The sequence below is a fragment of the Mustela nivalis genome, assembly GCF_964662115.1.
Source record: "Mustela nivalis genome assembly, chromosome: X".
NCBI lineage: Eukaryota > Metazoa > Chordata > Mammalia > Carnivora > Mustelidae > Mustela > Mustela nivalis.
Genome location: NC_139040.1, coordinates 95627842 through 95654276, shown reverse-complemented (window position 1 = coordinate 95654276; position 26435 = coordinate 95627842). Strand labels below are relative to the sequence as shown.

General features: G+C 46.0%; 1 protein-coding gene across 2 annotated transcripts; it reads right to left on the bottom strand.

Moving 5' to 3' along the window:
• Positions 1-46: 46 nt before the first annotated feature.
• NDP (norrin cystine knot growth factor NDP) lies at positions 47-25666 on the bottom strand. 2 transcript variants are annotated; one of them, XM_082718234.1, is made up of 3 exons: positions 25388-25666; positions 10533-10917; positions 47-1333 (listed from the first exon to the last, which is right to left on the bottom strand). In XM_082718234.1, exons 2-3 carry the CDS (start codon positions 10704-10706, stop codon positions 1106-1108), a joined length of 402 nt encoding a protein of 133 aa, XP_082574360.1. In that variant the 5' UTR covers positions 10707-10917; positions 25388-25666; the 3' UTR covers positions 47-1105. The 2 variants fall into 2 exon arrangements, with proteins under 2 accessions (XP_082574360.1, XP_082574359.1); XM_082718233.1 differs by lacking the exon at positions 25388-25666 and adding an exon at positions 11556-11617.
• Positions 25667-26435: the final 769 nt, after the last annotated feature.

The window sequence follows — 26435 nt, the reverse complement described above, 5'->3', positions numbered from 1 at the left end:
ATAGTAGAATATTTAGTAGGAAAATGCAATGCTCACACAGCCACAATTTTGAAGATACTGTCTTTTTATTTCACAACATGGGAATAACTCAAATTTTGAGTCTCAAAGACCAAAATAGAGTCGAGCCAAATGTTCAGAAGATGAGCCAGGCCACCATTTTGGCAGCAAGCTTCACATGGACAAGTGGATGGTAGACAATGATGCCTGCAACATGGCTAAAGCTATAGCACACCCACAAATAGATTCATACTTGGTTGTCTAATTTGCATGCATGAGTATAGTGCGTTCTCCATGCCACTAGCACATATATGCCTTTTTCAAAGTCAGTGCAGGATCCTTATCTGTGCAGGTCTTTAAAAGTTCCTTACAAAATTTTACCATAATTTAACTGCAAGAGCCTTCAGGTGGCAACTTTTGTATGCCACTTTTACTTCTTGAAAGTCATTGCTGAATAATAATGACCGCTATCAGGAGTTCCAACATCACATAAGAGAATCCATTTGTTAGTTAGTTTAATGTCAGTTAGCTGGCTGTGAGTGAGCCTGGCTACACGTCTCCAACCTGCTTGGTGCCTGGATTTTGCCATCGGTCACCTTTAGCAGCGATGGCAACTTTAGATCAAAGGATAGGATCAAAACTAAACCGAACTAACCCAGATGGTATCGCAGAAAGAGTTGGACTCTCCTGCTTTCCAGAATGAATGCTTCCCTAAGATACACCAAACTGTGACAGCTTGACCCACTCGGGCATGGGGAAGGGGGCAAGGGGGAGGGGGCGCCACTTTCCCACTAAGGCAGGAATTGTTGGAAACCCAAACAACTTTCAGCGCCAAGGGGGCAAATGCCTGAATCTGAAAAGGAACCAAAAGAAATTGTACCAGGGAAAGGAGACAGGGATGGAAGACCAGTTCCCAGAGCATCTCTCTCTGTCAACAAGCACTGAAAGTCTTTATTACTAGAATATGTGGAATCCCGTGGGAATCGCTGTATCTTTTATTTTTTTCTTTCTTTCCCTTAACTCTTTTCTTGCCAGTCCTTCCCTGGCCTGTTGAACTGGCTCGGTGAGGGAGAAGTGGTCCCATCCAGAAGCCACTCAGTAGGAGGTCTCAAGAACTGCACTCCTCACAGTGACAGGAGAGGATGTAGCGGTAGGTGGCCGTGAGCCGCATGCCTCCCGAACAGCGCAGGCGCAGTGCCTTCAACTTGGAGGTCTGAGGCCGGCAGCAGTGACAGGAGGAGCGGAAAGGCTGCTTGAGGACAGTGCTGAAGGACACCAAGGGCTCAGAGCGTGACGCCTGGCTGCAGTGCCCCTCGCATCTGGCCAGAAGCACCATCTGTGGAGAGAAGAGACAGGGTTACCCTGTGGGGAGACCAAAACCTCAGTCAGGTCCCACGGCACCCTAACACTCTTTGCTGACTTCCGGTGGTTTAGACCAGTGGTTCTCAACCCTGGTTGCACCTTAGAATCACCTGGTAAACTTAGTTTTAAAGCGTCGACACCCAGGGGGTGCTTGGGTGGCTCAGTGGATTGAGCCACACTCTTGGTTTTGGCTCAGGTCATGTTCACAGGGTTGCAGGATTGATCCTTGCCTCAGGGTCTATGCTCAGTGGGGAGGCTGCTTGAGATTCTCTCTTCTTCTCCCTCTGCCCCACCCCCTGCTCATTGTCTCTCTCTCTCTCTCACTCTCCCTTTCTCTAAAATATATAAATTAAAAAAATAGTAAAGCTTGGGCTGAAGTAAGAGAGGCTGTGTTTTCTTTATAGTGGCTTTTAATGTGGCTATAGTGAACAGACTTCTTTAAGAATAGGATGCAAATTACCAAGGTTATCCCCAGAACAATGGACATAGGCAAACACTGAGTGTTTGCCTCCAGCTTTAGGGGGGTGGAGCAGAGGCTCATTTCTGTCTCCTATACATACATCTGCGTTTCCTGGGAGTGGCAGTTATGGGTAGGGGAGGGGGGGCAGCTTGGTTATGAATTAAAAGAAGGCCATCAAAAAACATGAAATCTTGGGGCACGTGGGTGGCTCAGTCATGAAGTGTCTGCCTTCGGCTCAGGTCATGATCCCAGAGTCCTGAGATGAAACCCCATATTGGGCTCCCTGCTCAGTGGGGAGCCTGTTTCTCCCTCCCCCACTTCTCCTGCTTGTGTTTCCTCTCTCGTTCTCTCTCTCTCTTTCTCTCAATCAAATAAATAAATAAATAAATCTTTAAAAAAGAAAGTATTTTTTAAAAAATGAAATCTTGCCATTTGCAACGATGTGGACGGAACTAGAGGGTATTACTCTAAGTGAAAGAAGACAATCAAAGAAAGACAATTATCATACAATCTCACTGGTACCAGGAATTTGAGAAACAAGACAGAGGATCATAGGGGAAGGGAGGGGAAAATGAAACAAGATGAAACCAGACAGGGAGACAAACCATAAGAGACTCTTAATCTCAGGAAACTGAGGGTTGCTGGAGGGGAGGGGTGGGAGGGATGGGGTGGCTGGGTGATGGACCCTAGGGAGAGTATGTGCTATGGTGAGCGGTATGAATTGTGTAAGACTGATGAATCCCAGACCTATACCCGTGAAACAAATAACACATGATATGTTAATTAAAATAATAAGAATTAAAAGAAGGAAGTGGTCTACTCATCTTTCTTAAAGGAAGACAAGATGACTTCTGGTCATTATAGGTTATTAACGTCATTATCAAAGATGATGTTGGGATGAATCCAAAGATAGGATATGAGATACCAGGAGGAACCATCAAGGTTTGGTGAAGTTGGAGTAAGACCTACTGATTTATGTTCTCTGAAAGATCACAGAGGTAGAGAGAAAATGTCAACTAGGAACTGTTTTGAATTTGTCAAGTCTTCAGTGCTATCCTGCCCACTCTTTTTGTGGACAGGCAAAACAGACATGATCTGAAATAGATCTCTCTTTTTGGGAGATTATGCCATAGATCAGTAGTATGTGGGCCAGTCCTCTGCGCCCACTCCATCCGTCTAATGAGAAGGAGCCCGAGGTCTTCCCCAGCCCCTTCTCGCTATATCTGCCGGTTTATGAGAAAAGCTCCCTCACAGCTCACTTCAAAGTACCGTTAAATGTGCCATCTCTAATGTGGGTCATCTCTTCCACAGATTAAGCAATATTCAGAGGTCACCTCTCCAAATGAAATCTTTAGAGATCCAGCTTCAGTCCGGATGAATATAGTGAACCTGTGTCAACACACTTAATTCCAAGAGGCACAGACATGGTGGTGTATCTCACCGGAATGACACACACGCAAGTGACCCGGATGTAGACCTGGAATGACCTGGCAGTTGGCACAGCCCTTAAAGTGACTGAATCAGCGATGCTGGGCCATTTGTAGAAGGAGTGACCTGACTGTGATTTCACTAAGCGTTTTCAGGGTCTCAATCTCCACCTTCAGCTCATTCACTGAAGACTCTGGGGCCACCTCCAATGGGTTCCTCTATCTCAGGAGCTGGACTTTGGGGCAAAGAGAATGCACAGACATGTACATACAATAAACACATTCAGGGCACCTGGGTGGCTCAGTGGGTTAAGCCTCTGCTTTCAGCTCAGGTCATGATCTCAGGGTCCTGGGATCAAGTCCAGCATTGGGCTCTCTGCTCGGCCTGGAGCCTGCTTCCTCCTCTCTGCCTGCCTCTCTGCCTACTTGTCATCTCTCTCTGTCAAATAAATAAATAAATTCTTAAAAAACCCCACACAAATAAACCACATTCAGTGGCTGCCTGATGCCTTTGGACTCAAGTCCAAAATCCTGAATTGGTATTAAGATCCTCCATGACTTGGATTTCCAGTCTTATTTATAATTGTTCTCATTTTTGTCACCCACTCCCTTGCAACTGTTCTAGTTCTCATTACTCCCTATTCTAATCAAGCTCAATCACTTAGAAGTTATGGAACTTCCCGGAATTTCCCTGCCTCTTACCTTTGCTCATGTCTTTCCCCCTCTCAGGAATGCCCTTTCCTCCTAGCTCTGCTTAATTCCAACTATCCTCCATTGTCAAGTTCTTCTCCTCTAAGAAGAGACTGTGAGGCAATTGTAGGACCTGTGGCATTCTCAACACACATGCATGCAAATCTCCTCTCTGGGAGATTTCCAGGCTACAGATCCCGTCTCAAACCTGGAAGTGACATATAAATCTAGCTCTGATTTGTAAATGTGTGTTGGAGGGCTACAGTGGGGAGTTTGGGAGGGAAGATCTAGAAATGAGTGCCTTTAAGGAATGGAAGGGATAAATATCTGCTTTCCAGACTCACTCTTGATATTCCATCCTTTAGCCCCTGTTTTACTCCCTCACCTGTTTTACAGATTTAATGAACATCTTCTCACCTCTTCCAGACCAAAGCTTCTCAAACTCTAACATGTATGTAAATCTGTTGGGGAACTTGTTAAAATACAGATCATGTGTGGGTAGTTCTGGGTGATGCCAGAGCTGCATTTGTCACAAGACTCTGGTTGATGTCAGTACTGCTAACGCCCGCACATTGATTAGTAAGGCCTGTTCTGTTCAAGTCTGAGAGGCTCTACTCCAGGTTGATCACTAGGTAGGGATCATTTAGCAAATAATAATGGCAGCTGATATTTATTGAGTGCTTGCAACATTTAATCTCATTTAATCCTCATAACAATCTGATGCTAAAGGTCCTCTTTTAATCTGTACTATTATTACAGAAGAGGAAACTGAGGTTTTAGAGAGTTGAACTAACCTGCTTAAACTCAAGTATCTGGTACAAGGCAAGGCTGGAATCAAACCCAGTTCTGCCTAAAGTCAAGCCCCGGGCCTGAATCCTTAGTATATCCTGCTTCCTGGTATGAAAATGTTTTCCTGAAGCATGAGCCAACTCACACCCTTCTTCAATCTACTTTGACTTACCTCTGGGAACCCTAAACATACCATAACCATAGAAATCTGACCTTTTCCTTATGAACTCCTTGGAATACATACATCATCACTACCCCGAAGCTTCTGCAGAGCTCAGTCTTGAAAGAGCCCTCCTGAATGATAACTCCTCCACTGTCAAGACCTACCGCAGGTGCCTCCCCCAGTGATCTGGACACTCCCAGAAACTCCTTGGATGGTACCACACAGTGTCTAACTCCTTAACCAAGTCATCAAACATCAGTTCACCTGCCAAAACCCAGTCTGTGGTCAACGTACGTTCCTCACGCTTGGGTGACCTGGTGGGGCCTTACTAACATGGGAAGGCTTCTCTGCATTTGGCCTTGTACTTAACTGCTCATAATGGACTTCTCACAGCTCAGGTGGGTGACAGATACCTGTTATCTGCTTTGGGTCCAGTTTAATTTTGCTCTCTTAGGTTTCCCCAAGCAAGTGGCCCGATGCCAAGAAGTTAGGCAACTCCTCCAGAAATCCCTTGGTATTCCCCCCACCTTAGAGTCACTGGCCTCCAGTGGGCTATGAAAGTCAGTTCCTTCTAGTACAGAGCCGCGGGGTTCAGAAAGATTGCTCAGGGATGGGCTCCTTCATGTTCTAATCTTTTTCCATGTGCAGAAGCTAAGAAAAATGAGAGGACCTTGGGTGATCATAAAAGAATGGTAATGATGTTGATATAGAACACGTATTGGGACATTTACTAGGCTCCAGGCTCTGTGCCAAGCCCATCATATGCAACCTGATTCTTAACAGCTATGTCAAAAGGTAAACTTTCCCCATTCACAGGTGAAGACATGAAAAGGCAGAGGATGAGTCACCAGCCTGAGGTCCCTTCACCATCCAAAGGCGGGCCAAGATTCTGACCCGAGACAGCTTGATTCCTGAGCCCTCAGTCTTAACCATGACTGTCAGCCTCGATCCTCCTAAGTTGCCCAAGCTGGTCATGAGCAAGTTCAGGCTACTGTGAAGGTTAGAGCCAGCTGTGAGTCCTGGATGTTGACCAAAGATTAAACCTGGTGACCGCAGGCCGCTGCTCCCCCTGGTGACCTACCATACTTCTTAGGCAGTTATGTCTTCTGCTGCAATACACAGCTATCTTCTGAGTGAGAGAAAACCCAAACACAGATGGTTTTCATCACTCCTTGCTGAAAGATTCTTACCACTGCCAAAGCCACTTTCTTCCTCCATCATGGGGGACTCCTACAAATTCCTGGCACAGGCCATGAATGACTAGCTGTCTCCGTGGGTATCAGAATAAAGACCCGGAACAAAGACTTGCGCACAGAACATCCTATCCTAGAATGGGAGTTTGGCCATTTTGCTTCATTTAAAAGAGCAACGGTCTTTTGCCTTTTTCTCGGCAGTGAACACTATGTACCCCTTATCCCTCTGGCAGCACCCATTCCTTCCTTCCCCAGCACTCTCAATAAATGACCATTTAGCCCATCTCTAGGGCACCCGGGTCAACCCCCAAAAGGTCTGTGCCAGGCTCAGGGCATCAGCAAAATTGCACCAGAGGAATGAAGCAGCAAGGGGACAGACACGAAGCTTTTGTACATAGAACATTTCCGCCCCCTCTCTCTCCCATTGACTTACAGTCATTATGAGGGCAAAGACTTGGTCTTTTCCCCCCTATTTTTGCCAGCCACAGGGCCTGCACCTAGTAGGCATTCCATATAAATTCATTCCTTAAAGGAAAAAGTGATCTCTCCCCAGTAGTTAATTGTGTTAGAAGTTCAATGTTCCTGACTCTTCTACCATACTATGAGCTTTGTCAGCAGCCCTAGCAGAGGCTCGGGCATCTTAGCACCTGCCACTTCAAATCCTCTGGGAAGTTCTCCAGGCTTTATCCCGTAAACTGTCCTCCGCCTTGGCCCTTTGGAGTTCAGATGACCCCAAACCCTGCGGGACCACCATCTCCCTCCCCCGTTCCTTGCCCAACTCAGACTTCACAGGCCTGCCTTATTAGCTCCCTTTCCCAGCCCCTATCCCTGAAAGTCCTCCCTGGCTTACATCCAGAACTTGTCTCCTCCCCCTCTTCCTGCTTCCTCCACTCACCTGGGAAGGGAGGTCAAGGCAGCAAGCTCTGTTTCTCTTCTACTGTTCTCTGCCTGCTCTTAACACCCAGCAGGATGGCTTACTTTTACTTTGCCCTTCAGCACGCGCCCCCCACGGCTGCCAGATCTCTGTTTAACAAGAACCGTGATGAGGTTCATTTTCCTAATCCTTTCAGGATCTACGGGATCCCAACCGTCATTGAGGTCTCCGTGGTGACTGAAATAGAAAGTGAGTCTGAGCACCTGTCCTGTTTACAGCTTCATCATCAAGATGATAATGTCACTCATTAATGTCTATTATATGACAGACGCCATGCTGAACACCTTACAGATATCATCACCAATACCCATAACCCCACCTTTAGATACACAGCATTCACCCCATTTTTACAGAGGAATAAATGGAGGCACCAAAGACTGGTTTCACTTCTCCCGAAGTCACCCTTTGGGCACATCGTTTAGCTGCAGTGTGAAACCAGGTCTCTCTCACTTCGAAGTCTGAGATGCCTCAGTTGCCTTAAAAGTTCTCCAGACAGCTTGTTTTCACGAACCACTGGACTTTTGCCTGTTTGCTATACAACCTTTACTCACTCAGAACTTCAGGGAAGATTGTCAATGAACCTGCCACTCTGGGGATCTCTTGTACCCAGTCCTGGGAGGTGTCACTGCTGAAAACCATCGGGTGCAGCCTAATCTCCAGTCACATGACCTCCTTGGTGGACCGCTGTGGCCAATCGTTTCCGCCTGACTCCATCTCATCCCTCTCCTGAATTGCTAAGCCATGGGTGACAGGCCCCTGGAACTCAAGGCTAGGGAGAGCAGACAGTCTCATGGGAGGCTCCCACAGAACAGTCACAAAAATTCCTATTTTCTAGAAACATTGTTGAGTAAAAATCATTATTTCCAGTGGATCCGAAGTTGAGGCTGGGCTTCCTAATAGTGGCTTCTGCACTCTACTGCATTCTGCTGGCATTTCTCCAAAATGAAGATCCAAGTAGTTGAAAGAGAAATGACTTGAGGCAAAGGTTGCCACTCTTGGACTAAATGAGCAATCATACTGAATACTGTTTTAGCATTCAGTTTTCCCCACCGGTAAAATGGGGCTGCTAATGCCTTCCAAGACAGGTTTGTCGGCAATGATTAGATCCTATATTATGAGATGCCTGACACATATTAGGCGTTCCCTCCCCTGAGCCTGGGTCACACTCTCCCGGACACCTGTCTTCCCAAGGCCAGACACTGGGTAAATGTAAGTCGGGAAGCGTTAACCACAGACAGACAAATGTTAGGCATGTGTCTAGCAAACAACGACCTTTGAACATCATGTGGAGGGAACCTTTTTGCAGAGAGGAAAGATCGACCCTGGTCTCCTCATTGTAAAATCCCTTGTTGGCTGTCTCCTAGGCACGGACTAAATGTTTTATCTCAAGTCTGTAAAGAACAATTTCGTTAATGAGACCCATTAGAAAGAAGACCAGCCCGAGTCTGTGAGAGTCAAGAATTATAGATTATTTAAAAATGAAAAACAGTTTTTGTTCTTGGATACATAGAGAAAATTGAATCCAGAAAAGGTCTGGGTAGTTGAAATTCTGCCAGGCATCTTAAGGCCAAGAAAGAAAGGTTTATAATTATAAGCACCATTTACATAAAACTATTGCTATATTTGAGATCACTTGGGCTGTTTAAAAACAGATTGTTCCCATGAAATTATAAACGTTTCTGCTACTATCACAATTTTGTGCCATTTACCATGGCATTCTGGAAGGAACATACATGAGCAAAGGTAGACTAAAGTCTGTTTCTAGGAGTCGCACTCAAGCACCCTGAGTTTGCTGGGCTCGAGTTAACGACGTCTCTTCTCTGACCTGCCCTTAACTGGTGCGATCACTGCTAAGATGTTCTTCCAACATTTCACCAAATCTCTCTGGATTGTGTTTAGTTTTTAGAGATGTTCCCATTTCCTTATTCCTTCCTATCATCACCCTGCCATTTTCCTTAAAATAATTTTAATAACCCCTGCTTTTGTTAAAGAATCATGATTACGGAGGACAGCTCAACAGAGGGAGAAATCATGCACAGAGTAAAAACCACCAAATACTAGTGCTATCTGTAGGGGGAGGGGAGGAGAAGCTAATAATTGCTCAAGCCCACAATATCTGAGCAATCACAGTTGTAAAAACATGTCCCGTCTTTTTCCCCCCTTCCCTTTGCTTTAGTGTTTTGTTTTGTTTTTTGTATTTTTTTGTTTTGCCTAAGAAGGGATTGCAGTCTTACAAAAATTTAAGTTTATCTCTTTACTCCTTTTTTTAGTTCCGCAAGTACAAATAAGAGCCAGAAAGTTTTTAAATGGAAAGTCCCTGTTTTTTCCCACAGTCCTAGATCTTATTAATATAATGGTTAAAATGATTTAACTCAAATTCGGATTCCCCCAAACTAAAAACAAGCCATTATCACTGAGTTGTAATCAAAGAAGTGATGGAAATTTTCAAGGCAGACAGAAGTCCTCATGTTTGTAAATGGAGGGTAGAGACATTAACTTATATGGTCTTAATTCTAGTGGCTGATATTACAAAAACTTCTTAATTATACCGGCAATTTAAAAAATACTTGCCGTCTGAGAATGCTTAAGTGGCTTTGGTCTCAGAACTAGAGTGAAAAATTTCTGAGGTTAGGCTAAACACATTCTTATTTACCAAATGTGGGCAAATTTCATTCATGTGACTGTTTGGGAGCAGTGACAGTCGTGAGATTCTCATTCTGAGTCTATCCTTCTGCTACTATGGGCCTTCCTTCTGGGTGGTCCAGGTGGCCGGCCACTCTCGGCCTTTGAAGCATGGTATTCCTTCTCATGCCTTGTCCCAAGACTGAGACATCCCTCGCATAGGTTGCCTGCCCAAAAAACATACAACCTACTCCAAACAAGAGCGATTTGGATAATCCCTGTAAAAATGGGAAATGATCCACTTGCCATGTATCTTTTGAAATCATTTTAACGTAAGCATGGCAGGTGGAGAAAGGCTTGGACCACAAGGTCAGCGAGCAGCTATTCCATCAGGATTCTCTTTGAAGAGCCCCCCCCCCTCACCCCAACAAGTACATTTTACTACTCAGTCGTATTTCTGGCATCTGCTTCCTCTTTACTGCTGGTGGAGGTAGCAGGAGTCACGAGAACCTGTAGACACCACTTTTCTATCTCGATAAAGAACACTACTGCTGCTAAATTTCACAGCCAAGGAAGAAACACACCTGCCTCATCTTGTGTAGAGTAACAGTTGCATGATGAGAACCTTCCAGCCTTTCCTATTGACTTTGAGTAGCCTGAAAAGAGAGAAGCTGTCTGGGATTATGTACGTGGTCAGTCAGGCAGCTTTACTGACAAAGGTTCAAAGCCTGCTGGGAGACCCTGAGAGCAAGATTCTCCCTCAAGCCCCACGGGGCCAGCCGGAGAGCTCAGGTCTGGACGACGGTCATAGCTCTCCATCCCTTGACAAAGGAACGTGGGCTTCTCTCCTGTCTCTGTGAAGTAGCGCTAATGTTCGCAGACATCAGGATCTTACCTTTGAGCTACACTTGTACAATGGGTGACTGATAGAATCGACATAGTGATGCCTCATGCAGCGTAGAGGGTCTGAGTCCATCATGAAGGAGCTGTCCGTTTTGCTGTCCGTATCTCCCATTAGCGCCAGCAGGGAGAGCATAGAAAAGGATGCAGCTAGTACATGATTTCTCATTGTTGTAAGGAAAAACTTCGGAGAAGGGACAGCAGAGGGAGGCAGAGGACTAGGAATGGGAAATGCCTTCGCCTCCTAGGATCCAGTCCTTTTCGAGCAAAGGGCAGGATCCGGCTGAAGCTTTCTGGTTGTCATTGTCCTTTGTAGGCCCCCCCGAGTCTTGTCTTACTCTTTCCACTTGCAATCCATCATCGCGAGATCTGCTGCACAGCTGGAATGAAAACAGAAATTATTTTCCCCGGGGAACATTTACCCAGAAAAACGAATGGAGCCCAGGGGGTATGGAGTAGAATTTTTCCTCGTCATTTTGAATGACAGCGGTTGGTTTCTCGAGCGCCTTAGCATAGGCCATCGCCCATTCTAACCCGCTCCCTCCCCCAGAGCTTATTTGTAACCATTCGGAGGTGGACACCGTGGTTTAGTGGAAGCACATGTTGACTTTAATTGCCAGAGTCCATGTTTCGAGGAGCAAGAAGAGTTGGAACTCATGGTAAAGATTAGACATGTGGTTCTGCACAACTGAATTGGGTGGTCTCATCTTTATCCCTGGCAGTGGGGGAGGATCTATTCAGTTTCTCAATGATCTCTGGTGTCAACATCAGCTCACAGGGCCAGAAAACAGACAGGTCAGCACTAATGAACACAAGCCACATCCCACGGGAAAGAAGTATATTTTCCATTTCCAAGTCCATTACCCACCCACCCACCTAGTTTTCCACTAGGGCTCATCCTGCTCGAGGCTCATCCTGTTTTTGGTGTAAGCCCCGCGCCCCCCAGCATCAGTGGCAAATGGCATCTGAAATACACAATATGCTAACTGGTCTCCAGTGTGATTAAAGCAACACGTACGTATTCGCCAAAGAGTCACACATTCCCGCAGAGCCTTGTAGCCTGAGCACGCGGCCTAATCTGAAAAAGGAAGTGGTGGTTAGAGCAAAGACTTACCAGTAAAATGGGATCAGGGCCTATCAGTTTCCTGGAAATCTGCTTTGTTCTTTTAACCATATGCATCTTGGACAAAGCAGAGAGCGCTGCGTATCACCTCACCAACCCTCTTAAGCCTGGCCAACGTGGGTGCTTTTTATCACACCAGAAGACAAAGTGTCACAAATATTTTCAAACATTTAGGACAACTGGGGAGACCTGTCATTGCATCCCAAACAAAAGGAAGATAATAAATAAAGCTTCAGAAAAAACTTTTGAAAGTATTTCAGGTAAGAGTTTATTTGTTCTGTTCATTGTACAACATTTTTTTTTAACTTCCTACTCATGGACGGTCCAAATAAACAGGGCAAAGTATTAATAAGATCAAGATTAGAAGTTCAAGTCCAGGAGTGCCTGGGTGGCTCAGTCAATTAAGCATCTAACTTCAGCTAAGGTCCTGATCTCAGGGTCCTGGGATAAAGCTCCGAGTCCGGCTCCCTGCTCGGCTGGGAGCCTGGTTCTCCCTCTCCCTCTGCAGATCCCCCTGCTTGTGCTCCTGCACACTCTCTCTCTCAAATAAATAAATTCTTTTAAAAAATTAAAAATAGGGGTGACTGAGTGGCTCAGTTGGTTAAGCATCTGCCTTCCACTCAGGTCATGATCCCAGGGTCCTGGGTTGAAGCCCTGAGTCAGGCTCCCTGCTCGGCGGGGAGTCGGCTTCTCCCTCTCCCTCTACATACCCTGCCCCTCTCAAATAAATAAAATCTTCAAAAGAAGAAGGAGGAGGAGGAGGAGAAGTTCAAGTCCATATAAGTCAATTAGTTTGGTTCCAATAGAATGGCCCCAGACCCACTTAACCTTAGTTAGCTTTCTTGCGAGTGTGCGGCAGGGGATCCTAGACTGAAAATGGAGTGTGGCAAAGGGCTGTTTCAGACAAGAGCATCCCTGGCAATGGCACAATCTCAGCTCATATGTGTCAGAGAAATCCTATAAATTGCAGGACCAGCAGGGACCAGTAAAGAGGAAACCCACTTGGGCTTTAAGCCCTGCCCTTGAGTAACTGGGAGACCTTGCACACGGCATTTAAACAAGTGTGGCCCCAGTTTCCTCATCTATAGAAGAAGAAAATTGGAAAAGATGGAGTCTGTAGTGCCCTCTTGCCCTAAAATGACACCGCCTGGTACTTAGGGATCCAGTCACCACCATCTCCATAGGCAGAAGATAATCCTGAAGTTAAGAGCGTACTTTCATACAACTCTGCGCCACTTTCCCTCGTGAACATGCTAATTGCAACATCTCATTGAAATTGATCAAACATGAGCTAAAGCTCCAAATTGGCAAGAGATGCCAAAGAGTATTTTTTGTTTTCTCTTCAGCTGCACATCACACTGAAACTCACCAAGATTTCAACTCAAAGAGCCAGAGCTTTCTTGGATTCAATGTTCAGAGGCTGCCGTATTACTGACCATTTCCTGAGTTTCAATATGACTATGTTATCCCAAGTGGTTATCTGACTCTTTGAAGCCTTAATTAGTCTCAGAAAAGGAATTTATTAGATTTCTTCTTTCACCACTCCAGTCTATCGATATTTCCCCCAGGAGTCAATGGCAAAGGGATGAAGGGAAAAGTAGACATTCCAGTCCTGGCCCTCCCTCTCCCCTTCAGAGCCATGGCCAGGAGGTCTGGTTAAATGAAAGAAGCAAATGAAAAGAAAACATACAGCTTGATGGCAAAAATAAGCAACAACAATCAATAACAAGACCCTATATACGTGAATGTTTAGACCCAGATAGTCCACCTGTGAGAATTATCCTATATGTGTGATCACACTAGCATGTGGTTAATCGGTTCGACATTGGTCATCACAGCATAAAATTGGAAACCGCACAAAATACCCATCTCTATTACACAACACTCATACCCTGGAATACTATGCAACTGTATAAAGAAGGGTGCAGAAACTCTACTGATGTGTGTTATACCAGGAAGGGTAAGAACATATATTTGTGTTCATTGATATTTACACAGATAAGCTCTGGAAGGATATTCAAGAAGCTATACAATTAGTTATGGACAGGTATGAGAGAAAGACTTTCATTGTCTTCAATGAATTCATAAATTTCTGAATTTATGAATGTATTACCTATCTAAAACTTCTTTTAAAAAATATGTACTTTCTGGGATGCCTAGGTGGCTCATTCAGTTAAGCATTGGCTTTCGGCTCAGGTCATGATCCTGGGGTCCTCGGATCAAGTCTCGTGTCAGGCTCCTTGCTCAGCGGGGAGCCTGCTTCTCCCTCTGCCTGCTGCTCCCTGCCCCCGGCCCCCATTTGTGCATTGTGTGCTCTCTCTCTCTCTGAAAATAAATAAATAGAATCTTTAAAAAAAATTATACTTTCTCTTTCCAAACTTGGCTTAAAAATACTAATTAAATTAATGGATGTTGAACGTTGGTGCCAGTTTGAGTATTTTAGTAATATTATATTTTTATTTCTTACAAATTTTGGAAGACATGCTAGTTACTCTTTTCTCAGTCTTCCTAGTAGATCATTTAATTCTTAAGCAGTACTGCCACCTAGTAGCGACATCTTGAATTGCAAGCACAGTTGTATTTTTTTTTTTTTTCTTGAAAGGTGAATAAAACTTTTGCAGACAAGTATTGTGAAGCGAATAATGATAGACAGTTAATGTCACACAAAATATAACTTTATTATCTGATTTTCTCTTTAAATATGATAAGCTGAACCCAGAAGTAGTAATAAAGATAAAGTAGAAAAACATGACAGAGAAAATGTTGCTTGACTGCTAATAAGAAATACACTTTTCAGGTCAACACGCTCACAAAGCATGGTACTTTTTGTTCAGTTTTTATATTAAACTCTGAAATAAGAATTCAAGCAATGATGTAAACAGACCATAGAACTCACTGAACTCTCAAAACATAAAGGTAAAATTCTTGCCACTTAACTTTGGGATTTTCACCCAAAGTGTTCACATCATATGAAGAAATAAGCATAATGCTTGAAAACCGAGTGGCGTGAAGTCAGATTCATCTGAATTTGGTGTTGGTGGGGTGTGCCCGGATGAGAAATGCACAGTGCTGAGGGCAACACTCACAAAGAGGAGAATCAAAATGAAGGAAATTTCCATCACTTGAGATTCGATTTATGACAGACTAGGGGTATCATCTTGTCTTGTCAGAGCTTCGGTCATGTTCCTCAAAATTAAATTAATTCCCATTTGCTTTCTTTTTTTTTTTTTTTTTTAAAGCCATGGATCATAAAAACCAAGCACTGCCCATCAAGACTTAGAACCTCGGCCCAGCCAGTGATGGTCTGACTGAGAAAGCAACTCACTTGCTGATCTTGGGAGCTCCGGGGCTGCTCCGTGCTCTGGGTACAGCCTCTGAGACATGGACTTGGCGGATGTACAGAGCCCACATTCTCATAGCTCCGATGTGGAGCCTCTGCCGGCAGGAGAGGCACGTAGGCCGGCGTGCCCGACTTTGGAGCTACCCTCCAAACGATACCAGTGGAAAAGAACAACTGGTGCCCAGATTTCCCCACCTGTCATCCTCAGGGAAATAATATAGCAGAGCTCACAGTGGGCCCAGACTCCTGGGTGAGAGATGGTGTTGTGTCCACAGAGCAGCTCACTCTTGGGCTGACCTTCTGCCTGGCAGAAGGTAAAGTGCTGGTTTCACGCAAGTTATTCCAGCAACAGGCTAAGACCAGGGGCATGTGCCAAGAATGGCCTTATTCTTGCCCCGCTTGCCAGGCAAGGGAGGGTGGAGCTTCGGTATCCGGATTCCCACCCTGGGCTCTTTTCAGTATTAATACATGCACGTAATGCCTCCCATGGCTTCTTTCTACAGATATTTATTGAACACATATTCCATAAGCATTTACTAAGTGTCTCCTTTTGCTCTAGCAGATAACAGGTAAGGGTCAGGGGGGAAAAAATAGGTCCTGTTCTAGTGCCTTCTTCCAGCTCACCGCATCTACAAGCAAAGAGTCTTGGCCTGTTGTTTCCTGGGTGACTTTTTTTGGACCCAAGGATAAACTCCCTCACCACCTAATTCATATCCAGCATGCAATGAATCATTTCTAAGAAGATCAATTTCAGCAGATAAAATATCATGACTTTGGAATGGTGTCAGCGTCACAGACAAGAGTGATTTGATATTTACTCTCATTTCAGACAATCATATCAGGCATGAGTCAGGTAGAGAGGGTAGAACTAAGAGCCCCTCTCCAAGGAATCACCAAAAATAAAAATCAAAGTTTTAAGTGTGGAAGAAAGCTAGCCACTAGATAACGCTTCACACGAGGCTTAGAAAAGAAAGAATTCTAGGTCTAATCAGAGTGTGAAGTGCTAAGTAGCCCCTTCTCAGGAACTCAAAGAATTCCTATTGGATCTAGTCAGCTAGATGCCTTGGAGAATAAGTCAGATGCCTCTTCCCAAGGCACTTAATTTATAAACTGTAAACAGCATGTTGGATTTTATGAAGCATCCCATGTGCTCAACGAATTGTTTTTGATATTATTCTTCTCTGGCTGCACATCAGTGGCAGCCCAGTACCTAAGCCTGGGCTGACCTGGAGGCAGCAATACCAAGGCTGGGCAGCCACAAGGTCACTGGAGAGACTATGGCTCCTGCTTCTGTCAGCTCACAGTGTCCATTCTCCAATCAGAGGTGGCCATGCCTGCCCCGCAGTGCCACCTAAGCAGGGAGAGAGGGTGACATCTTTGCAATTCAACAGCAATCCTCCAGTCTACAGGGCTCTGTGCTCCCCCAGCCTGCATTACTAGCCAAGCATGGTCAGACTCAGCAGTGGTGGAGATGGAGGAAGAAAAGCAATGGGGATTGAGGGTGGGGGCGGGGGGAAGGAAGCAAGAGGGCAGGAGAAATCCAGCCAGGAGAGAAGCACTAAATTACAACCCCAGAGTAAATAAGGGTACAGAAAAGAAGAACTGGGAACAGAAGTAATTTCTGAGAATGGGCCAATGTCAATGGCTCCTCCTGTGTGTGTGTCCTTGGATTAAATAGTTTTACTGTCTTGGGAGGGACCGGTGTGGGAGGACTTGACCTTGAGACTTGACTGAAACTTCAAATCTTGATTTTGGGGACATCCAGAAGAACCTCTCATTGTTATTCAAACTCTCCCTTACCTACAGCTTTGACCTCTTCTTCCCCAAACCCATGTCCAACCCATGCTAAGTGTCACGTGTTCCAGTGTTTTGCACTCATTGGTCAGAAATATTAGATAATTATTATATTGCATTCGGAAACCTGAAGAACATTTTACTGTTGCCTGCTCTACTGGAAGGACGGCTGATCTGAGCCTCAAACTCTGAGTCCTACCCTTCCCATCATTGGCTATGCCATCTTAAGCAAGTCCCTTGCCTTCTCTGGGACTCTTTTTTCCCATCTACAAAATGAACAGATTGGTCCAGATGCTTGTGTGGTTCTCCCCATTCCTGACTCTCTCTAGCTCTATCCTACCTTCTCAAAGGGCGGCGCCTGCTTTGGGGCTTCATTTTCCCTGAAGCAATACTACAGAAAGGGTTCCTTTCTTCCTCAGGAAGTTAATGACTGCAGAAAAGTCCAAACAAATCATCATGTGGTGCCTGAAGCAAAACCGAAGGTCAAGCCATAGCAATCTGCCCTTTTGATGAAGCCATATTGGTGGCCTGAAATAAAAAGAGCCCTTAATAACCAATTGACTCAGTGCCTGAATGTACCAAATATAGTTATAAATTAAGAATATGCTGTTGAGGGGCGCCTGGGTGGCTCAGTGGGTTAAGCCTCTGCCTTCAGCTCAGGTCATGATCCGGGTCCTGGGATCAAGTCCGGAGTCCGGCTCTCAGCTCAGCAGGGAGCCTGCTTCCTCCTCTCTCTCTCTGCCTGCCTCTCTGCCTATTTGTGATCTCTCTCTCTCTGTCAAATGAATAAATAAAATTTAAAAAAAAAGAATATGCTGTTGATAATAAGGAGTGGCTGGCGAAGATATTTACGCAGTCCCTGTGACTCTTAGAACTGTCTTAAAACATATAGTGTTTCTTTCCAGTCTTCACCACTTGGGGAGAGGACAAAGGCTAATAGTGAGCAGTCATGGTAGAATTAGACATCTTTCTTTTGATGATAGTGATATAAGCGAAATTTAGCCCTCCTGAATCTTCCCTGTGAGTGACCTTAATTCTAAACCGAGTTTGAGCCACAGATCCTCATCCCCTAGAGGGGCCATCGGTGACACTCTGGTTCAGGATAGAAGAGGAAGATTGGTTAGAAGAGTTGTCTCCTCTGCAGGTGCAGAAGAGATAAGGTCCCAGTGGTCAAGAGCAAGGCACTCGCTTACAAACTTACAACTTTACAGATGTTTCTGTAAAACATCTACAGAACCTTTGTGCTAAGGGAGGTACATTCCAGAAGCCCTAGGTGGGGACTTGGGTCTATCAGAGTTGCCTCTTGGTTATGGTTATGGCTCTTGGATCTAGTGCTGGGCTTCTATGGGGTTCTATAATTTCTAAGGAAAGACTCACTCATGGTTGTTCCTCATGGAACAGAGTTCCAAAGAGTTCCTCATGGTTGACCAACTGACTTTTAGAGTACAAAACCTTGCATAAATTGGAAGTGATGAAGTCTGATTACCCATGTGCCGAAAAGCATGAGTCGGTTCAAGTCTTTTCCTCTGGGGCTTTGGATTATTTCTGTAAGCCTACCATTCCACTATGAGCTGTGACTGATATGGTGATGAGCTGTCAGAAAATGCTTAGCAGTGGTCTTTCTGCGGTGCCACAAATCAAGGACAGCCCTTTCCATTTTTCCATCAACAGGGAAAGAAAACAGGGTGATGGGAAGCCATAGCGGAAGTAATGGAGAAGAAGGAAGAAGGATGTGCTTATGTTCAAAATCTGCCACTGCCCTTCCAGTGCATTCAAATGGCCCCATTTCAGAAAGGGAAGGTTCCCTTCATTTTACGCAGTCTTTCCCGAGAAGGCGGTCTCACATCACAGATGAGACATACTTCTACCACTTTCCTTTGGAAAGGAAGCAGGGGAGTTTTGAGATACCCACTCAGCCCAGACACTCAGTCCGCCCTCCCACCCCTGCCAAAGCATGAATGCATTCTCTCCCTGTGGAAAAGGAAAGGTAGCCAGGTGTTCTGGAGACCCTGTTGCTGAAGCCACTTGATATTTTCTCTGCCCCTGGACTGCTGGCTCTGCTATGGCCTTAGGAGAAGAGAGGTGACTAGTGTCAGTTCAGGGAACAGGCTTCCTCTCACCCTGGGGCCAAATGAGTATGTTGGCTTTCCTTCAAAGTGTCCAGCAAAGTGTTTCCAAAGCTGCATTTGAATATCCTCAGCCGCAGCAGCATTTTGGAATGGTGGGTAGTGATCTCACCTAACAGCTGTAGGGCCCTTAGTTAGAAATGGGGCATAAACAATGGGACCGACTCAGCCTCTATTCAATTCATCTTTTCTGCCCAACTGTGGAAGTTGAATACTGAATTCAAACCCATTGCAATCCAGAAGACTTGGGGATTCAGACTTCTGTCAAAGGGGCACTGCTAAAATAAAATCATGTAGAAATACGTTTTTCTGTATTGCTCATAATTCTGAATGTATTGGGCTGTTGGTCTCCTGTCTGCATTTCTGCTTCGCTTAAACTCCGCACACTACGGCTACATCGTTGGGTTGCTGGTTCTCCTCTCACCATTCCATTCTGCTGCCCTTAGACTTCAAACCTCAAAACAAAAATTTAAATCCTGAAAAGGACGAATTTCCCATCCTCTGGAGGAAAAAATCACAGAAATGCATCAAATACTGAACCATCACCTTGTGTTTAAAAAAGAAATTGGACTTTGATTCTTCACGTCCATTTTAGGCATGTAGATGCCTACATTTTACTTGGAGCAGAGGACAGGGGGATGCTTTTTTCCTGGAGGAGTTGACCTCCTTTTCTAATGCCAAGTAAAGACGGCAACTTCAGGGTTCAAATCCTCCTCCCTGGGAGAGAGCAGGTGAAATGAAGGGAAGCTTCCCTTCCTAAAAGTGGGCTATTTGAAAATTTGTGACAGCAGATTTAGAACCTCAAAAATAGTCCTTCCTTCTTCTCTTTTGTCATTTCTCCCGTGACCTATTTGTATTCCCTGTTGATGGCAGAATGGAAGGGGACTCCCTGTTTAGAGCTATTGTTGGTTTGCGACACTGCAGAAAGGTTATCCCTGAGCATTTTTTGACAGCTCATCAACTTTCTTGAATGTATTAATCTGTTGCCCTTTCATTTTTTAGAGGATATTGCAACTGGTTGGACCACAAATTAAAAGGAGAAGCTGGGATTGAGCCAGGCCTTGGAAGAGAGAAAATGGTCTGAAAAATTCTTAGCTTTTGGTAGAAACAAAGAAAAAAAAAAGAAAAAAGAAACATACATCAGTGGCAAATCTAATAGAACCAAGTTTAAAGCTACTAGTCAACGTTCAAGTGCAGATCTTGACATGAGGGTGAAAAGGACCTCCAACTGGATGAATTCCTGAGTATAAGCACTGGGGCTATATTGTGGACTGAAGTTGCCCATTCTTTGAATTTTCTGAGTCAGCATTGTCTCCAACAAAAAAGCACTTGTTCTAGACCATGAACCCCATCCAGGGTGTTAACGTTCTGACCATTGAGAATGGGTCTAGGGGGGTGTGACTTCTCAGCCTTGTAGGCTCAGCCGTCAGACTCTGGGACCCTCTGATGGAGAGGACAGTAAGCAAGACTGTCCCAAGCAAACTCTCGCCAGACACGCGGGAAGAAAGCTTTGCAGATGTGAGGACAGCTGGCGGCACACAGAATACCATCGGCCCAGTCTCCCTCAACAACTCGAATCTGTGGGTGTCTGAATGGGCAGCACGCAAACCTGCACCGCCGAGCCGGTGCCCCCTTTTCCTACCAGCCTCTCCCCGCCCCCCGCCCCCCGCACACACACACACGGGGGTCGCGGAAGGATTCCCCATCCTTTGCGGCCGCAGTGCTCAGACACACAAGTTCATGGTTGCTGATCCGACGGGTGAGGAGTGGGTGCTACCGGCTGGAACCGTGCCACTGGCAGGGGCAGACAGGAAAATAGGAATGCTCTTAATGTCCTCCCAAAGAAAACCTTTGACGGACAAAAGAGTGGTTGTATTTTTACCCTCTCCCTTCATGCTGCCAGGCGTCTTTAAATAGATCCTCTAGCCTAGGGACTTGTATGGAATAATTCATATTAAAACCCAAGAAGTGGCAGAGGAGGGGAGTTGGTTCTTTTCTTCTCTTTCTTTCCTTTCTCCACTCCCCCCCACCGCCCGCCCCCGCCCTTGTCAAGTGAACAGGAAAAGACTCATTTTAATTCAGCTGTGTTAAATTTCTCCTTCTGGGTCTTTTAATGAACTTTAGCTAATTCGGAAAAGACGACGAAAACCCCCAGGAGAAGAAAAGGGATAGGAAGCGGCATTGTAGATGGCTCTTTGATACCTTTTGGTCCCAAGGACATGAGCGGCATCTTTTAATGATGCCGCACAGAGCGGGTGACCCCAGGCTCTTAAATGGGAAGGTCTGACAGAGAAGTCCCGTGCCTTCCATTAGCAACTCCTAAACCAATGGGCTGTTCTGCTGTTGAGAGAAAGAAAAAAAGGGAAGAAAAAGTCTTCCCCAGTTTTCCAGTCCCACTCATTTGTACTTGGGCTCTGGCTAGGATCCGTTTTCTCCCGTCTCCCTGTCTCCCCAAATGGGTTTTCAAAAGACCTTCAGGCCCCAGTTAGCCAAATTCAAAACCCTGCCTGTCCTTCTCTTTCCTTGGGAAGGGAAGGATGTGGGAAGGATGGAGAAAGGGGGCGGAGCAGGGCCTGAGGATCTGGGGAGCTTTGCAGCAAGCCACTTGTCTCTCCCCTGAAACAGAGAATAACCACATTTCTCTTAATGTAGGCCGAAGGGCATCCAGGCGTTCCCAGAGCTCTGCTACCCCCAGCCCTGCGCCGGAGATGCGCGGGTCACTGTGATGGTATGCTCTCGTCCCTGCCAACCCGGGTCACCCCAGCCCTGCCCTGAAGGGCAGCCGAGCCATGTGGCTGCTCCTCTCTGTGAGTGGGTTCAGGCTCAGGGCTCCAGAAAGCCCCCCGATCCTCTCAGCCCCAGCAGAGCTGCTGCCAAGAATGACATCCTGAGATTACTATGAAGATGGGGAGACCTCACGGGCCACTCTCCCCGGATGGAGCGGGACCCAGGCTGTCTGGAAAACAGGCAAAGCAAAGAGCAAGCTCATAATGGAAGGAGCTCAGGCGCGGGGGGTGGGGGGGAGTGGGAGTGGTGGAAAGCCAAAGAAAATAAAAGCCACATGCCACCCAGGAAGATTCCAGGGCGGGCGGGAAGGAGGTGGCGGAGTAAGGACTTGCCGGGAGCAAGTACCCAGACATGGCACTGCCAGTCTCACTAGATTCTTTTCTGAATTAGATTATGCGAAAGAAAGCGGGGAAATATATAGCCGGCCAGCTGTTCAAAGGCTTACAACCTTGCTTTTATTGTCCGGGTAAGTTGGTGAGGTGGGGCATCAGAGGAATTCCAAACATACCATCCCAGACAAATTTTAATATGTTCCCCAGTGTCATACACGAAGAGGAAATGACAGCTGATCACAGCCAAGGCAGGCCACAGCGATCTGGGCCCTGGAGCTCACCCACCCTCCCTTGGCCCAGCTACCAGCCTCCGCCCTAGTACTTCTATCTGTCCACCTGCCTCCCCATCCCTTCTGCCCTTACTGGCCCTGCTGGGTTTGGGGAGTAGTGGGGGCTGGACAAAGTAGCAGGAGCTGACGTTCATGGGAAGAGGTGAGGTCGGCCTTCAAGGCCGCTGGCCAAGAAGCCGAGGCTGGCTAGGGTGAGTCAGGCACCCCAGGGAGTCAGAGGCATTTTAATCCAACCACGGGGGATTATCTGCTGATAAGGGCTGAATCAAGGACTCTGGTGATGCTGTCTTCAGGGCTCCCCCCCTCCCACCGCCCCCAGTAGCCTACCCAAGCCAGAAAACACAAGACTGCGTTATTTGAAAGCAGCCCTGTGTATGGCTCTGATGGGGACCTGGGTTTTAGGGAACGACTTCCGGCATCTTCTTCCCAAGGGCCCCTTGAATTCAGGCCAGACCCAGAGGTCACTGGTTTGGATCCTGGGGACGGTTCAAGTAAGTGGTGGGAGCCAGTGATAGCATCTTGCTCTGTGCATGTTTCTAATTCAGTGATTCATCCAGTGGCCCTGATGTCAGCTGCTGAGTGTAGGTGACTCACAGCCATCCCTGATAGAGATAGCACGTGGTCCTTTCCCAAGTGTGCTCCAGGGAGCAGAGAAAGGATAAACTGCCCTTTTTCCAGGCTTCCTCTACCCAGGAGGGAAAGATCCGGACTATGCTAGCTGTGAGTGATGTGTACCCAAGATTCGGTGATAAAGGCCTCAGGGGAACCCCTTCATCACAAATGGAAAGAAAACCCACTGATAAGCGACAGTCATTGCAAATAAATCGGGGTCTCAGCAGATACTTGAAATGGGCCTTTGTAACAAGGCAGTCATTGACCCGTTTAGCCATTGGCAAAGTTCATGTCAGTCCCCAAATCTGACTGGAAATAGCATACAGACTGAGAACTGGGCCTTGGGACAATGCCTCAGTCACCTTCGCATCCAGCAGGACTAGCATCATTTCTTAAAAGGATGATGGCATGAATAATTCACCAGTAAGAATAATCACACTTGAATTGTGAGTCCTTCAAGTACAGTAGAAATTGCTGGCCACCATCGGTGGCTAGGATGCTGAGAAATTCACATTTTTCAAGGGCCCAGGAAAATAAATGAGTTGGAAATTGTTAAATGTATTGAAAAATGATTTATTTTCCCCTTGACAGCGTCATTGGAACTCGAATTAAGATTGAAAACTCCACAGGCATATTTCCATCTGGGGGATGTCAGCTGTTTGGTACACAGTGGGTCAAGAAGACCTCCACCAAGTTCCCCCTTTACCTGAACCAAATATATCTTAAAGCAAATGATGCAAAACTTGGCGTTCTGGGTTCAGACACTCTCGTAAAATGATCTGAGTAACAGTACCAGAATATTGCTTTGACTCAGCCCACTGCTTTGTTAACAGCAGAAGTTTTTAAAGAAAAAAAAAAAGTCATTGCAAAATTGCATAGCAATAGAATCCATAGTATCTTTTCGGGCTTTCTCAAATCGTGAATATCCCAGGGCTGTAAATTAACTCGTTCAAAAGCTGGGTTTTCACTCAACAATGCCCGTTAGGCTAGTTATTAAAGGAGATCAGGAAGGTTCCCTCATAAGCCACGTTCCTGCTCCACAGTGAAATCTGGTCAAGAAGACCCTCAAGTTTAATTTCAGAAGCCAGACCGGTGAGAAGAAAATGGGCAGATATTTGCATTTGGTCTAAAGGCACCCTTGAGAAGCATTCTGCAGCTCCCCAACCCCCCATTCGGTTGACACCCACAGCCCAGACTGCATTTTAGACATCTCTACGTTTTCAAACGCACCGGGGATTTAATATCCTGTGTAGGAGCAATTTGCCGATGCCAGGTCCTTGTCATTAAAATACACTATTATTAGAAATGAGACATTTCGCAGCATCCATATCTGTTATCAATGACAATTACAAAGGACAGAAAGTGGGACTCCCGCCTTGCCAAAGTGCTTCCTTTCCTGCACCTGAATCTCGGTGGAGAAGGGAGTCAAATCTTCCACGCAGGTTTATCTGGGTTTCTGAATTACAATGAGCCTCAGTTACAGGGCGTTCCGAGTCATTAACATTCTGTACACAAACTTCCCGTCCCCCAAGAAAGAGTTTTGCCCAAGCCTCCTACAGCCCAATTGTTAGAGAGAACTTGCATTCAGGAGCTTGAAAGAACCCCCACCTCCCCCACCCTGCCCGAATATTCCTCAGGTGTTCGTAGGAGTCATTCCTGCAGGTCCCCATCTCTGCGCCGGTGGGAGCATCCTTTCTCGGTCACCGTTTGGACAGTGTGGCAGTAAGGCCAAGGCAAACAGCATGCATTTCCTCGGACTTTTTGCCCAATCAAAATCCCATCCTCCTCTCTCCCCAGTGCTCCTGCCTGCATCTATGGAAGTGAAGTCCTTGCACATTGGAAGGAGAGTGCAAAGGAACAGGATTCCTGCATAGCATGATACAGAAAGCTAGAAATAAATGTTGCCTATTGTTTGAAGTCATTCTAAGCACTCCGGCGGAGCCCTGGCAGGAGATCAGCAGCATACAGAAGTAGTAATAAAAGTAAACAGTGCGCTTTTAAACTCTCAGGCTTGCCCGCGTTCATAGTGCCCCCATTGTAACAGGGATGGGGGCAGTGGGGAAGAAACTGGGGCTTCGGGAATCCATGTCGTCCAATGCTGCTTCCCAGTCTCTTTTCACCGGGTCAAATAGAAGAACCATTACAAAGTTATATTGAACTACGCAGAGAGTTTGAAAATGAAATCCCTTTCGGTCAAACCCAAAGGGATTTTCCAGCCTCTCCGTGAGGCTCCCCTGCTCTGTCACAGACTTCAAAGACCCGTTCGTTTAAAAAAAAAAAGAAAGAAACCCACAAAGCTAGCACGCTACCGATTAATGCAAATTCAATTAATGCAAATTTAAGTGGTATTTAAAGGTTGTCTCTTTGTCTGAGAGGAGGATGAAATGCTCGGTTTGGAAAGAAGTAATTTCCTAGGCAAGCCGTCAGCGCTTGTTTTCCTGCTTACCTTTGGGGGGAAACGCAGGGCTCCTTTCTTCTCAGACTTTTCTGAGAGCTAGAAAGAGGTCCTGTTACTTCCAAATGCTTTTGTTCTTCTGTCCCTCTGTCACATGGCTTGCCTTTTATATTTGCAACACACAAAAGTTAGGACTGTTGTTTAAGCGACACAGGGAGAGAGAGAGAGAGGGAGAGGGAGAGGGAGAGAGAGAGAGAGAATGTCAAATGGAAAAGTGCCATTGCAGTCATATATCAATCAGGCGTGCGGCCGCAGCAGCGCTCTAGCAAATGGGAATGCCAGGGAAATGTGAGGCGCTCCTTATCGGGGACTCAGCCACTGCCCACCGCTCGGCTCCCTTCCATGGAGCATCTTACGATGGGAACAGCATAGAGGAGCAAGGGCAAGGGCAAGGAAGTTCTCTTTCTTTCTTTCTTTCTTTCTTTCTTGGGAAATAACAAGAGGCTAAATGAATATTCTGGGTTTAATTCTTTGGCAAGCATGCCATCGAGATGGGCAGTCCGCGGTGAAGACGCATAGTTTGGGAAATGCAGAGACAGTGGCATTCTGTTTCACGATTCCGCAGCTGCCTGAGATGAAGCTGAAATTTTAAGGAAGGGGGAGAAAGATGGGGGTCAGAACAGCTTCGCAAGTGTATACCGCTGAGGCAAGTGCAAAACGCTGCCCTGTTTTATCACGACCTGTGTGGGTGGCGAGAGCTTTTTTTCTGTGTTGTTCATCCATTATGTGATTTTTAGCGGCACGTAAGCGATGAAATCTACAAGGGCACTTTACTAGGTGCTGTCATTTGCATCATTATTAGAATAAAACTCTCCCTAGGATTTAGAAACAATGGAAAAGTGACAATGGGAAAGTGTAGTCCTTGACTCCTTGGAGTAGACAAGGGTGAACCTAACAGGTAAGGCCAAACCACCTCCAAATGGCTGGTTTTGCAGAAAAGTGGCAAAGGTCACTGGGGAAGGGGGGACGGTGGTGGGGGTTAAGTACTCCTGCTAGCCAGTAATGCCCTTATGAGCTGTGAAAATACAAAGGGAAATAA